Genomic DNA, 14,167 nt, shown 5'->3' on the forward strand with positions numbered 1-14,167 from the left:
AGAGTGGGCATGCAAGAGTGGCCAGAATCTAGCCATTCTACTTTTGGATTTTGAGAAAGCTTATGATAGAGTAGATTGGGGTTTTTTGGAGGGCACCCTCCTACGTTTTGGCTTTACGGATGCTTGGATCAGAGGTGTTTCCTCCTTGTACAGATCAGCGCACAGCCAGGTACTTATTGGTGGGGTAAGGGGTGAGAGATTTCAGATTTCCAGATCAGTCCGTCAGGGATGTCCCCTTGCTCCTTTCCTTTTTTTGTTCATGGCCGAAGCTATGAGTATCTATGTTAGATCTCAAGCTGACATCTTTGGGCTGAAACTTCCCATTAGAAGGGAAGAGGAGTTACTTGACAATGAGTTGGCAGATGACACAGCAGTTTACTTGGATGCCACTCCACAGACGCTCACTTCTTTCAGGACAACATTGGATTTATTTTGCTTGGCGGCGGGGGCGTAGATAAATTGGCATAAATCCAATGGCTTTTGGATCAGTGATGAGGACACTCCAGTTTGGGGGCTTGACATAGGATTCACTTGGGTTCAGAGGGGTGTGCCTGTCAGGTATTTGGGCTGCCAGGTCTGGCTTGGATATTTCTTCGACGCATCGGGAGGAAGCTCCTTTTTTGGAGCTCAGCCAAGCTAGATCTTGACATAGGATTTTCTTAGGCTCAGAGGGGTGTGCCTGTCAGGTATTTGGGCTGCCAGGTCGGCTTGGATATTTCTTCCACGCAACAGTTTGCTCCTGTGTTAGAGAGGATCAGGAGGAAGCTGCTTTTTTGGAGCTCAACCAAGCTAGATCTTGCGTCTAGAGTTGTGGTGGTCAACCAGGTCCTCTTGGCCACGGCTTGGTTTGTTTGTTCTTGCTGGTGCTATTCTAGGGATTGCATCACGAGACCGATCAGAAATTTTCTTTGGAGTGGGCTTGATGGCACAGCAGATACCTTAGCCAGGGTGGCTAAGGAGACCCTCATCCTCCCTACATAGGAAGGGGGTCTCAATATTATTAATCCAGATTTACAGTGCAGAGCTTTACTTTGCAAGATGGTGGTGCGGGGACTTATGCCAGGGCAGAAGGCCTTTCTTATTAGCAACATACAGAGGTGCACATCTTTTTCAGGAGGAGACCGGATGAGCAGTATTAGGTGGATCTTCACCACAGCACACCTCAGATCACCTTCGTCCCCTCTCATGGTTGCCATTCTGAAAGCATGGGCTAGTTTCAGGAGCACTCATCGGAGGATTCCTCCTTCCTCTCGTGAAGAGATCGATAGGCAACCCATCATGTGGAATGATATTATTTTAGATGATCATGGCAGACCACTTGGTGCCTCACTCTACATGCAGTGGTCCAGGTGGGAGAGGGGACCTGCATCATCTTTGGGGTCTTCGAAAGCTTTCCACAGGCTTCTAGAGGAGACCAAGTGTCAGTTGACAGGACATCTCAGAGGGAGTGCAGGGAGGATCTTGCAGATTGAGTCTGTCCTTGCAGCGGAGTGGGTAGACACAGATGATATGCCACTCACTTGCTCCACTTGGGCACATACTTTTACGAGAGGTAGTTCCGCTTTAGGTTTTGGCCTTTCAAGATGCACAGGAGGATGCTTTAGTTTTTACTGTGTAGGATGGTGGCAGATTGCTCAGATCCATAGAGGACATCTTGCTTGAGTTTGCTTTTCAGCCTATCAGGGTTGTAGGTCTTTTGGCGCAGGGATCAGATTCAGAGTGGTTCCTCGACCCAGACCCCCGGCTGCTCTCCACCGGGTCTTGGAGGATTTGGCTCTACAGGGGAGTTCCCATTTAGGTATTTGCAGTGGGACCGTGGAGAGTGGTAGTGGATTAATGCAGGGCATCGAGAGAAGAGCATCCCCTTCTTTCGTTACACGGTCAGTAATGCCAGGAGATTTCAGCTCAGTTGTAGAGGTTGGAGACCTTCCATAGTTCCTCATTGGGAGACATTTGATATCACTGCGGATCTGCAAAGTTGCTTGTGGAGGAGACTCAGGAAATTCCACATGAATAGAAAGATCACTCTCTTCTTTTTGCTTTCTATCCATGGTGGGATTGCAGTGAACCTTTGGAGATCCAGGTTCGGAGCCGACCCTACTTGCCCTCGTTTCCTCTCTGCTTGACTATTCAACATTGTTTATGGGATTGCAGACAGGCGAGGATGATTTGGATGGGGGTAGCCAGGATTTTCAGTCATTTTGCCCGCTCGCCATTCTTTATGACATAAGGCTCCGTGGCTTGGCTTTCTCTTACAGGGCCTCAGGTATTCTATGAGAGACTTGACTTGTCTCGGGCCGTTTTGGTTCGACGTCATCAGATTGAGTCCTGTTCATTGGATGTTTGGATGTGGTGCCACACCTTCCTTTTACAGATGTACATGTCTCTGTGGATACTTCTTGGGAGATATTAGCGAGCATAGCATCCTGGCATATCTGGAGAGCCAGATGCACAGAGGTTATGGAGAGTACTCAGGTTCATCCGTCGCACACTTTGGCTAGTATTTGGACATACACCATACATACTTTGATGGCCGTATGGATGAGTATAGAGGGAGGCTCCCGTGCAGCCTCAGCTAGGAGGGCTTCTTTTTTCAGGGAATGGAAGGATTCTCCTTTCTTCTCTGAGACTCCTACAGGGTTGAGGTGGCACTTTCAGCCTCAGCCTTGGTTGTTTTCCACCTCACTTTGAGGGGGTTTTATTTATCGTCATGATTCCATGATGTTGCAACCTGTACCAGCTCAAGATTCCCTACCTACTTCAACTGCAGGGTCAGCGTGGGAGATCATTTCCAGCATTACCCTATGGCAGATATGGTGTTGGCGATGTTCTTTTGTCCTTGGGGGCCATTTATGCTCGGAGGCTGACACTCTCGCTTCCATTTGGACGGAGATTATCTTCACTCTCAGGAGTCACTGGGAGCGGTGTACAGGCACCTCGTTGGCAGCTCGTGGGAGACTTATATCCTTCATGAGGACATGGGATTGCTCCTTGTTTTTTCATTTGACCCCTTTTGGGATGTCGTGGCATTTTAGTCCACCACCATGGCTTTTTTGCCACATTCTTGAGTCTAGGGATAGAGTACTTTCTCTCCCACCTGTTGTATGATTTGTTTTGAATAGAATATATCACTCTTTATTTTAAAATTTCTTTTTGAGGTTTGTGAGCACCCAATCGGTTTGTTGGCAAGGAGTGACCATCCACACCAAGGGATAGCCTAGGTGGTGAACTAGTTCACGAGGCAAATCAGTTTCACCAGGCCGCAAAGTATGATGCCACTGGTCATTGGCATGTAATGGTTGGAGCTTAGATTTTTGGACATTCACCTGCAGGCCAGCAGCCAACCCATACAATGATAAAGCGAGCATGAATTGCGAAAGATTCTTTTCAGTTTTCTTAGGAGTGAAGGCGGAATCATCAGCATAAGTTTGCACAACGATGGCTTTCTTGCAATAATCTCTAAATCAAGCAAAGTAGCTATGACTATGAGGTGTCCATGTATTGAAGAATGGGATGAGTGACTATTGCATACAATAATGCAATAAAAGGGCATCCTTGTCGTACTAAACAATGGAGACAGCACTGCCCAGAAATAGCCCTAGATAGAATGCAGGCAGCTTTACTGCCAGAATATAGGAAAAAATAACTACATTTTTCCGCCAAAACCCAAACAATGCATGGTCTGCAAGATGAAGTCCCATTGAACAGTATTAAAAGCAATGCCTACTTGTAGCAAAAGTAGATCTTCTTGAGTCTACTTTTGCATCCCAATTCAGGCATTTGCAATATTGTCTGTGATGCGAGGAATAAATCCATCTTGGGCAAGATGTAGACCATCATGCAAAAAATCTTTGATAAGCCAACCGTCTTATAGATGACAGACATAAGAGTGATAGGTCTCCAATCAGCAAATGATTCACACAAGCAATTCTTTGGGAGCAACTTAACCAGGGCTTTTTTCCAAGCATCTGGCATTTGCTGATTTTCACCAAGCATCATTAATCATACACAAGAATACAGGCTTGAGGGCATACCAATAGGCAAGAAGAATTCCACACATTGAGGCCATCCCAGCCCGGAGACTTCCGTTTACCACATGATTTTATTGCATCGGTCAGCTCTCTTTCTGTGCAAGATGCCTCAAGCTGTTTAGCTTGTGCAGGAGAAACAATAGGACAAACATGCTGTAAAAACTCTTGTTGTGCCGACAGTACCTCCTGTGAATGAGAATCCAGATGCCCAAATTGTCGAGCAAAGTGAGTCACACAAGCCTGAGCTAGTGGCACGCGAGAGGAGGTCCAGCAACCATCAGGTGTCAGAACTTGACAAATGTTTTCAGATTGCCTCTTATAATGCAGACTTTTGAAAAACTCAGAGGAACAACACAATTATTACCTTCATTCTCCATGGGTACTTTATAACTTTAAGATATGGCAAAGAGATGAATGATGCAACCTTGTGTGTAATTCTGGTGAGGGCTGCCCTGTCTTCAGCCTGTATGTCATGTCCGTTGTGGGAGGTTCTAGCTGACATCCCCCCTTGCTTGTTTATTTATCGTAGTAAAATAAATCTCTATTACAAGAAGAAATAAGTGAGCTGCCTGTCACTGTATCATTTTGAACTGTACAAATTCCTCTTGTATGCATGAACAATAAAAAGATTAACAGTCCACTGCTCTAGTGACTAAGCTAATCCAGAACCAATATGGAATGTATCCCATGAGGAGACGCCTCCCAATGAGGATCTGATCAGTAGTCCATTGGGGAATGGGAGAATCCCTAAGCATTGCATTTGCATTTGGCTCTTTTCTAAGCAACTTGGTTTGCCAAACCTCTCATTGACAATTTGTACTGTTTTTCACTCAAATGTATAGGACACTGCTGAGTGCATGCCCTAGACATGTTGAAGATCTGACCTTGGTCTTGGGGGTGGATGTTTTAATCAGATTTTCACCAAAGGTGAGACTATGGAACATTGTGACAGCCACTAAGTAGGCCCTCAAGGATGACAATAAGGGCTTCCAACTCATTGATGTGAAGGGAAAATGAAAATGGGAAGGAAGGCAACTTGGCTTAACCATTATGGAGCTTCTTTCCTATGATGCTGACTATTGTGTGGTGAATTGCCTAGTGCGCAGACCCTGCGTATCATGTGCTATTGGCAGCATCATTTCACCTGCCAGGATTTTTGAAGATCTGAAGAATGCATGCTCTAGGAATCATGTAAAGGGCCTTCCAAAAGTCAGTGTGACTACACCTTCTAATGCGAACTTGCAACTCTTCAAGGATCATTATGAACTTGAGGACTTCGTCCATAGTGGAAGTTACTATGCAATGTCAAGTATATTTTGTAGCCTTGCATTTTGCCAAATTGGTCTCATCAATGCGGGTCTCTAGGGCGGGTCTCTAGGATAGGCCTTTGCTTCTTAACTGTCATGTGGCTGATTGAGTTGTGCTTTCAATGCACTCGATCCTAATCTTGTGGAATAGGTTGAATGATCTTGGACAGTCAGGTGTGTGTAGGGATGGGAGGGAAATGTTCAGTGACATGTGGAAGAAATGCTGTGATGATCTTTAGCTATTCATATGTAGAGAGTGCTCTTGAAGTTTGTGCAGTGTGCATGATGTCTAGTCATGATCAGCATGTCAGAATCATCAATTATTTATCAGCCTTTAAAATTTTGCAGAACTCTATAGTAAATATTGGTCAATTAAGAGCTCAAAAAGCTTATGTCTACCAATTATGATGGGATTTTATGGTATAAATCAACAATTTCTTGATACATCAGCATGAAGGAATCTGAAATGTGGGTGCCTGCCTTTTGAAGATATTGAGTATACATGCGCTCCAATATTGCCCTCATAATGGATGAGTTTACATTATGGATTTTTAGTGGACCCTTAAAGTCAGAGAGTGCATACTGCTTTTTGTCTGTGTATGCTGCAATCTTCATATCAGTATTATTGACCTTTTCAGTATAATTGTAGCAAATGAACTTACAAACATGTTTTGTTTGTTATTTCAGGGGGTAGATGAGAGTTCTGATCTAAAGAATGTGAGGCTTTTGATCTTAGACTCTGTCTCATCAGTGGTTGCTCCAGTTCTTAGTAACATTCAAGTGCAAGGCATGTAATTTTCCTGCCAGAATATAACTGCCGAAAGCTGGTCCACCTTTTACTTACCTCTGTCTTTGAAAATGGGCAAAGTCCTAAGTTGACACCCTGAGCGTACAATATCTCTTGGATTTAAGGAATACCATTAGTATACAAGCTTTAATCATTCTGATTTATGACTGATGCAGACTTTGCAGCTTTTGTCTGTTTTACAGTAAATGTATGTCTTCTCCAAAGTACCTGGAATAACTCATTGGATTTATTCTCAGAACACGAATTATTTGCATTCATGAAAGCACCATGTTTCACCTTTAAAGATACTGTTCCTTCATGAAGTAGTTGGCAACAATGACTAAGATTTCTAATGTCATCTACTATCCAGTCCTTTATTCATGAAGTAGTTGGCCACAATGACTAAGCTTTCTTTATTCTGTCCTTTTTTAATGTCATCTACTATCCAGTCTGGATTGTTTATATTGTCTGTAGGTCTTGTATCTTCCTTTAGTTGCTTCTTGTGCATGCTCAGTGTTTTGATGAATATGCATATGTATAATATCTGACATATACATATACATATACATGGATTCAGGAGCGCCTTGCTGCAGCAAGGGCTCAGCAGTAGTCACTTTTAGATCAGAGAGTAGAGTATGCCTTTCATGCTTGAGAGTCATTTTGGACTGAGACGGGAGGTAGGGTCAACAAGCAATTCTTCTCTACTCTTGGCCCCAAACATAGTAGGGAGAGCGTCTCACAGCTTGTTGGTTCAGGCGCAATTCTTCAGACACATCCAAATGCCGTCTTGCAGGTTGCCACCGATTTCTATGCCTCCCTTCTGACAGCAGATCCTGACACTCAGGCCACAGATGATGCTAGAGTGGTTATTTGGTGACACTTACTTGGGTTGGTGATAGGGGATATGACTGTCTCACTTGATGCACCCTTCACCAACGTAGAGCTCAAGACTGCTCTCTTTGCCCTTCACAAGGGCAGGTGTCCTAGTTTAGATGGACTTACCCCCTTATTTTTTATTACTTTTTGGGAATAGATTGGGAATCACATTACCTCAGCCCTGCAAGGTATATGGGACTCGGGTGAGATGCCAAACTCACTTACTCAGGGCCTCATTCATTTGATTCCGAAAGGGGGTTGTCCACATTGCAGTATGGACTATTTTATGAGGCTGGGGTTCAAATACAGTTGCATGGATATAGTGTCTTAGTGATGACTGATTAGCTTGCTGGGTACCTTGTACAAAATCCTAGCTAAAGCTATCAGCCTTCGTCTGTAGTCCTTTCTCCCAGATCTTATCCATGATACACAGCCGGGTTTTGTGCATGGCGGGAGCAGATCTTTGATAACATCTGCTCATTTTGGGGGGCTTTGGATTAGGCCATGCATAATGGCCACAGGCTGGCCATTCTACTCTTGGACTTTGAGAAGGCTTATGACAGGGTAGACTGGGGCTTTTTGGAGAGCACACTTACTCGCTTTGGTTTCTCAGATGCATGGATCAGTATCAGCCCTCTACAGATGAGCCCATAGTTAGGTTCTTATTGGTGGAGTCAGAGGGGACAGGTTTGAGATTACCAGATCAGTCCGTCAGGGACGTCCCTTAGCTCCCTTTTTATTCCTTTTTGTGGTTGAGGCTATGAGCTATTACATGAGAGCTCAAGCTGGGATTGTAGGGCTCAGGCTTCCTCTGAGGCAGGAGGATGAGCTCTTAGATAATGAGTTGGCAGATGATATGGCTGTTTTTTTGGATGCCACTCCACAGACACGGACTTCATTCAGGATGGCATTGGATTAGTTTTGCATTGCGACAGGTGCACACATTAATTGGAACAAATCCAATGGTTTTTGGATCAGTGATGAGGACACTCTAGTCTAGGGGAATGACATAGGGTTCACTTGGATTCAGAGGGGAGTCAATTTCAGGTATTTGGGATGCCAAGTTGGGGTAGGCATCTCTTCGGCACAGTAGCTCGCTCCCGTGTTGGAGAGTATCGGGAGGAAACTCATCTTTTGGAGTACAACCAAACTTGACCTTGCATCTAGAGTTGTGGTTGTGAATTAGGTATTATTGGTCACTGCCTAGTTCATTTACTCATGTTGGTGCAGATCTAGAGGTTGTCTCGCTCAGCTCATCAGACCTATCAGGAATTTCCTATGGAGCAGTTTAGATGGCACCTCAGATGTTGTAGCCAGGGTGGCTTGGGAGACCCTCATTCTCGCCACAAGAGGAGGAGGTCTCAATATTATTTACCCGAACTTGTAGTGTATGGCCTTGCTTTGCAAATTTGTAGTACGTGGATTGATGCCTAGACAGGAGCCCTGGAAATATTTTTTCTTGTGCAACATTCAATCTTCTACCCCTTGTCATGGGGGAGATTGGTTGGACAGCAGCAAATGGATCTTTATTTGAGCCCATCTCAAATCTCCCCCTTCCCCTCTCATGGCTGCTATTTTGAAAGCTTGGGGCTGCTTCAGAAACACACTTCGCAGAGTTCCACCCACCTCTCATGAAGAAATTCACAGGCAGCCAGTCATGTGGAATGACTCGATTTTGGATGACCATGGCAGGCCACTTGGAGTGTCACAGTATATGCAGTGGTCTAGATGGGAGAGGGGACCCGCTTCTACAGTAGGCGCTTGGCATGCCTTTATGAGACTTCCAAAGGATCAGAGACTTTTAGCAGTTGGTCACCTCAGAGGGAGTGCACTCAGGATACAGCAAATATAGGCAGCCATTCCGCGAGAGTGGATTGACATCGATGACATGCCGATCACAGAGTCCACTTGGTGGGGAGCGTTTTCAGGGACGGGCATTCCGTTACAGATTATTGCATTGCAGGATGCACATGAGGATACCCTTGTCTTTGATGTTCAGTCGGGAGGCAGACTTATCAGGTCTTCTGATGATATTCTTTTACAGGTTTCATAGAGTGGGGCAGGGACTCACAGTGGTATCCTGACCCGATCCTATTCTCCTTGCATTGGGTTCTTGGAGACTTTGGTTGTATGGTGGCTCCCCTATTAGGTTCTTGCAGTGGGACCCAAGGGAGTGGGAATGGATTGATGAGGGGCACCGAGAGAAGAGCTTCCCCTTCTTTCGCTACACAGTTAGAATTGCCCGAAGGTTTCAACTCAGCAGTAGAGGTTGGAGGCCCTCCAAAGTGCCCCATTGGGATAGTTTTCAGATTTCTGCAGTTGTGTGGAAAAATTTCTGGCGTAGGCTTTGGAAATCCCTCAAGAATTGAAAGATCACTCTTTTCTTTTAGCTTTCTATTCATGGAGGGATTGCAGTGAGCTTGTGGAGATCCAGGTTCGGGGCTGACCCTACTTATCCTTGTTATCACATGGCAAATGAATCAGTACAGCATTGCCTTTGGGAGTGCAGACAGGCGAGGACGATCTGAAAAGGTGTTGCTAGGATTTTCAGCACCTTTCTATATGACCTGGGGTTTAGTAGCTTGGTTATCTCTTACTGGCCCTCAGGTGTTTTTTGAGAGACATGATCCAGATCCCAGGTCCAGCTCTCATTGTACGATGACACTCAATGGAGTCTTGTTCCCCCAGGATGTTCCCTTCACTCCTTTTAGAGCTGCTCATGCCTCATTAGACACATCTTGGGTCATGCCTCATTAGACACATCTTGGGAGATTTTGGCTAGCATTGCAGCTTGGCATATGTGGAGAGCCAGGTGTACAAAGGCGATGGAGGGTATCCAGGTTCACCCTTCCCAGGCTATGGCCAGTATTTGGACCGACACAGTACATACTCTGATGGCCATATGGGTGAGCATGCAGGGAGTCTCCAGAGCAGCTACTGCCAGGAGAGTTACTTTTTTTAGAGTTTGGAGAGGATCTTCTTTCTTCTGTGAGTCTCCCTCATGGTTGAGATGGCATTTTTAGCATCTACCTTGGTTTTTTATTAGCTCATTTTGAGCTGTTTTTTCCTCATGAATTGCATGATGTACTCCCGCATTTGAGCTCACTCTCGTAGTTTTCATTCATACTTAATGAAGGAATTTTCTTGGGGGAAAAAAAAAATTCTGGACATTTGGCATTGTGAAGGGTAATAAGAGCAGTCCTGAACTCTATGTTGGTGAAAGGTGCATCAAGTAAGACTCTCATCTGTGGTTTCACCATATAGGTATACAATGCCAAATAGTTTCCCTAGCATCATCTTTGGTCAGGATTTGCGGTGAGTATGGAGGCATAAAAATTTGTAGCAATGTGCATAATGGTATTACAATCTGTTTGTAGAACCCCATCTGAGTCAATAAGTTGTCAAACACTTTCTCTACTATGTTTGGGGCCAAGAGTAGAGAAAAAGTGCTTATCGACTCTACCTATGATCTGAGTCCAGAATGACTCTCTGGCATGAAAGGCATACTCTGCTCTTTGATCTAACAATGTCTACTGATGAGCTCTTGTTGCAGCAAGGCGCTCTTAAATCAAGCATCTATAGGTCATTTTTGCTCTTCGCTCTAAAGAGTTGCTGATTGCTAGCGAATACTAACCCCTCGTCTGAGAATCTCACATCTCCTGATACGAGTAATTGTGTGATAAAAGTCGCTAATCTGAGCTGCAGCCACATGTGACGGGGACGGCTGTCCACCGGGCTGTCCACCGTGTATGTGAGAAACCCAAATCTTCAAAACGGCCTCCGTGAGGCTCTCTTTTGCATAAAAGGCAACTAGAATCCTGATACTGGTAGAGTGGCCTCTCGAATGAGGCTCCAAAACCATCAAAACAACTGAAAAGTGGTCTAAAGTGGACACGCCGGTGCTAATGCATATTGACCCATCCAGAGCCCAATCATTGACATAAAATCTATCAATCCATGCATGGATAGGCATCTGCACCCTCCTATTCGACCATGAAAACAGGAATGAATGTGACTGAGTGTGAAAAGCATCATCAAACCAAACATCTCTGTCATAGAACTGAAAAGAAAATGCATCCCAAGTTGCTCTCTCCAGGTGAGGGGGCGGAGAGGGGGAAAGAAGATGGCGGGAGTAGGGGGAGGAGAAAGGATGGAGAAGGGGGGAGGGCAGGCAGCGGGTGTAGAGGAGGGGGAAGGGGGCGAAGAAGGAAGGAGGAGGGGGTGGGTGAAAGGGCGAGGGAGAGGGGTGGAGAAGGAGGGGGCGGGTGAGGGAGGCAAGAGAGGTGCAGGGAGGGGGCTGGCTGAGGAGAGGGAGGACGGAGGGCTGAGGAGGGAGGAGGGGCTGAGAGGGGGCAGCAGAGGAGCTCGGGGAGAGGAGCCGTGAAGAGAGCATTTGGCCCCGGTCTTTTGGATTTGATTTAAACTCTTTGATGAATGCTATACGTTCACAGTATACTGCCCATTTTATTTCTTTCCTAGTAGCCTTGACCTTGGCTAATACTGTTTGCTTATTCTTCAATTGGGCTCGTGTAAGTTCCTCGGCTATCCATACATTGGTCCCTTTCAGCTTGGTAGATTGTCTAAGAAGTTTGATCTGCAAATTCTGTGAGCTAAGCGTAATAATAGCATTTTTCGGATATTAGTTGCTCCATCATCACCCTCATCGTCAACCTTCCATCAATGTTGGGCATGGCTGCTTTGACATGTTATAAAGTCTCACTGAAAGAATACTCGTCTTTGTACAGTCTTCAGGGAGTGCCCTATTCTAATCTTCAATGCATTCTCATGTCCAGCTTTGTGTTGCTTGATCTCTTCTTGAATATCAGCTTTACTTGCCTTTGTAGCAACCTCCATGGTCACTTCCTCCTTAATTGTTTATACCTCAATATGAACTAGGTCTTTAAATGTAGAGACTAGTTGAGGGGTAAGGGGAGAGGCCTTACAAGACTGCAGAACCTTCTCAATTACTGCCTGCTTCCCAGGTCCTTCAAGGACCTGAAGCCTAGCTGTCACATCTGCTAGTTGAATCGTCAACTCACTTACTTGTTGCTGTAGATAAAAAATCTTCTTATGGTGCCCAATAATGGGTCGATTCTGCATATAGAGAGGGTGCCATGGCTGCCACTGTAGCATATCGAGTCTTCCTTGTTGAGGTTGCTAGGGTTGAGGGGGATTTCGAAGAAGAGAGGTTTAGCAATTCCATGCTGGCCATATTTGCAGTTATCCCTGACTGAGACTACCCCCCTGGTAGGGCTGGGGGTTCAGGCCAGCTAGGGGTTAGGAAAGGGAAAAGACAACCCCCCTCCCAGCCCGCTGCTGCAACCTTAAAGCTCTTGTTGGAACTAAGGTGAGCTGAACCGCAGCGTGACCTACACACTTCAACGACCGATTGTTGTGAGAAGACGGGCTGTTAGGTGGAGCTAGGTGGCTGAGGTGGAGGTGGAGCTAGATAGGAGTTGGAACTAGGCGGCTGAGGTGGGAGGTGGAGCTAGGTGGCTGAGGCGGGAGGTGGAGCTAGGTGCGCATGATTTTTTTTTCTTTAAGTGAAAACTTTGAAGTCTTTATATTACATGATAGCTATTCGAAAAAAACTGGTAAGCCAAAAGATTACATCATGATCTATGTAGTGAGTTTGCAGACAATCAAAGAGCGATTGCTGCAAAGAATGACGGAAGAAAACAAAAGGTAGAAAGAACTGGATGACCAAAGACTATGATTTCTATCTTTCCAGAGAGTCCAGAGTGCCTAGTAGCGAACCTAGGTAAAGAACAAGTCAAAATCTGGCCGTCGAGGATAGATCCCAAACAACCAAAAAAGCCACTCTTTTCTTTAAAAAAAAAACAACCAAAAAAGCTTGCCAAAAGAAGCCTGAGGAAATCTGAGTCTCAATCTTTATCGAAGGATGCCCATGCCCAAGAAAGTCCGTATCTCGGGGCAGTACCCAAAAATATGAGATACAAATTCCCTTGGAGCTAAACGCCGACGACAAATAGCTGGAGAAATACGTCTGCGTGATAAAAGCTGTCCAGACAGAACAACCCCCAACAAAACACGCCTTAGAAAGGCCTATTGTCTTAGAGGGACCTTGGAGTGCCAAAACTTTTTCAATCTTTTTCTCCACCATTTGACTGGATGATGCAAACACCAAATATGATTAGCCATGTCTGATGCCCATGGTGGAGACAACAAAACTTTATATAAAGATGAGACTAATGTATGAGACACCTTCGAAGGACGAATGGACGAGTGTATTGGAGGAAGAGTCCAATTCTGATGCCTATCTTGAAGTTCCAAAGGGGGTACTGGCTGAAATGGCTGAAACATCCGAGTAATGATCTGCCATACAAGACGATAATGCATTCCTAAATTTTCCAGAAGCCAAAGGGAAAGATAAAAGAGTGCCATCATCATGAATGACATGTGCCACAGAGGAAATTCCTTTTGAATTAAGAAAATACGAGCGTTTGGGCTCCTGTAAAGCCAATGGCTGAGAAAAAACGCAAGACCTGTGGATGCTCTCAGCTCTCAAAGAATTACCTTGGAAGGAATCCCAGCCATGCCAAGCCAGATGTGAGAGAATATGTTTCCAATCCAAAAACATTTGAGTAACAATAGGGCAACCTTTGACCTTGCCTTCAATATTGCCCAACATAAAATCCCACTGAGAGGGTTGCCAATAGGACGCCGCGCGTGCGCACGGAGATAGAGAGAGAGAGAGAGAGAGAGAGAGAGAGAGAGAGAGAGAGAGAGAGACTCTTAATGTGGTTTGTGCATTTGGTCTCTTTGACATAGTGCTTTCTCTAGTTGCTGATTTGAAAGCTCCCAACATAACTTGGTTCAATATCCATGTGAATGTAAAAATGGTGGTATCTTACTTAGAAGTTAGGATTCATTAGCTTACAAAATTGAATTTTATAGTTGCCTATATATAATATTTGGTGCTTTGGATATATTGGAATATAATTATTATATTAGTTTGATGAGCATCTTTTACTTTGTTATCATTGTAGGGCATGCATTGATGATGAGCTGTGGGCAAATTTTACGAAAGATTGCAAATGACAATAGCATTTGTGTTATGGTAACAATGCTCTTACCTCTCAAGTGTTTTGCCAAGACACATTTTTTAGAGAGAAAGTTGAAGAAATTGCATTGGACTCATATCT

At 44.9% G+C, this 14,167-nt stretch overlaps 1 protein-coding gene across 4 annotated transcripts in view; it reads left to right on the forward strand.

The window, feature by feature from the left end:
* The window catches only part of RAD51D (DNA repair RAD51-like protein), a 158,796-nt gene that overhangs the window by 88,698 nt on the left and 55,931 nt on the right, over positions 1-14,167 (forward strand). For all 4 annotated transcript variants that reach the window (XR_015542943.1, XM_087391945.1, XM_087391946.1 and 1 more), the window contains exons 7-8: positions 6,026-6,125; positions 14,012-14,082. Coding sequence is in view for 3 of the 4 variants with exons in the window: in XM_087391945.1 (XP_087248071.1) it covers positions 6,026-6,125; positions 14,012-14,082 (171 nt within the window). In the remaining variant the exon portion in view is untranslated. The remainder of the gene's footprint in view (positions 1-6,025; positions 6,126-14,011; positions 14,083-14,167) is intronic.

This window comes from Dipteris shenzhenensis, chromosome 20 (genome assembly GCF_047967505.1).
Source record: "Dipteris shenzhenensis isolate YYH24624 ecotype China chromosome 20, Dip_SZ_1.0, whole genome shotgun sequence".
In the NCBI taxonomy this organism is placed as follows: Eukaryota; Viridiplantae; Streptophyta; class Polypodiopsida; order Gleicheniales; family Dipteridaceae; genus Dipteris; species Dipteris shenzhenensis.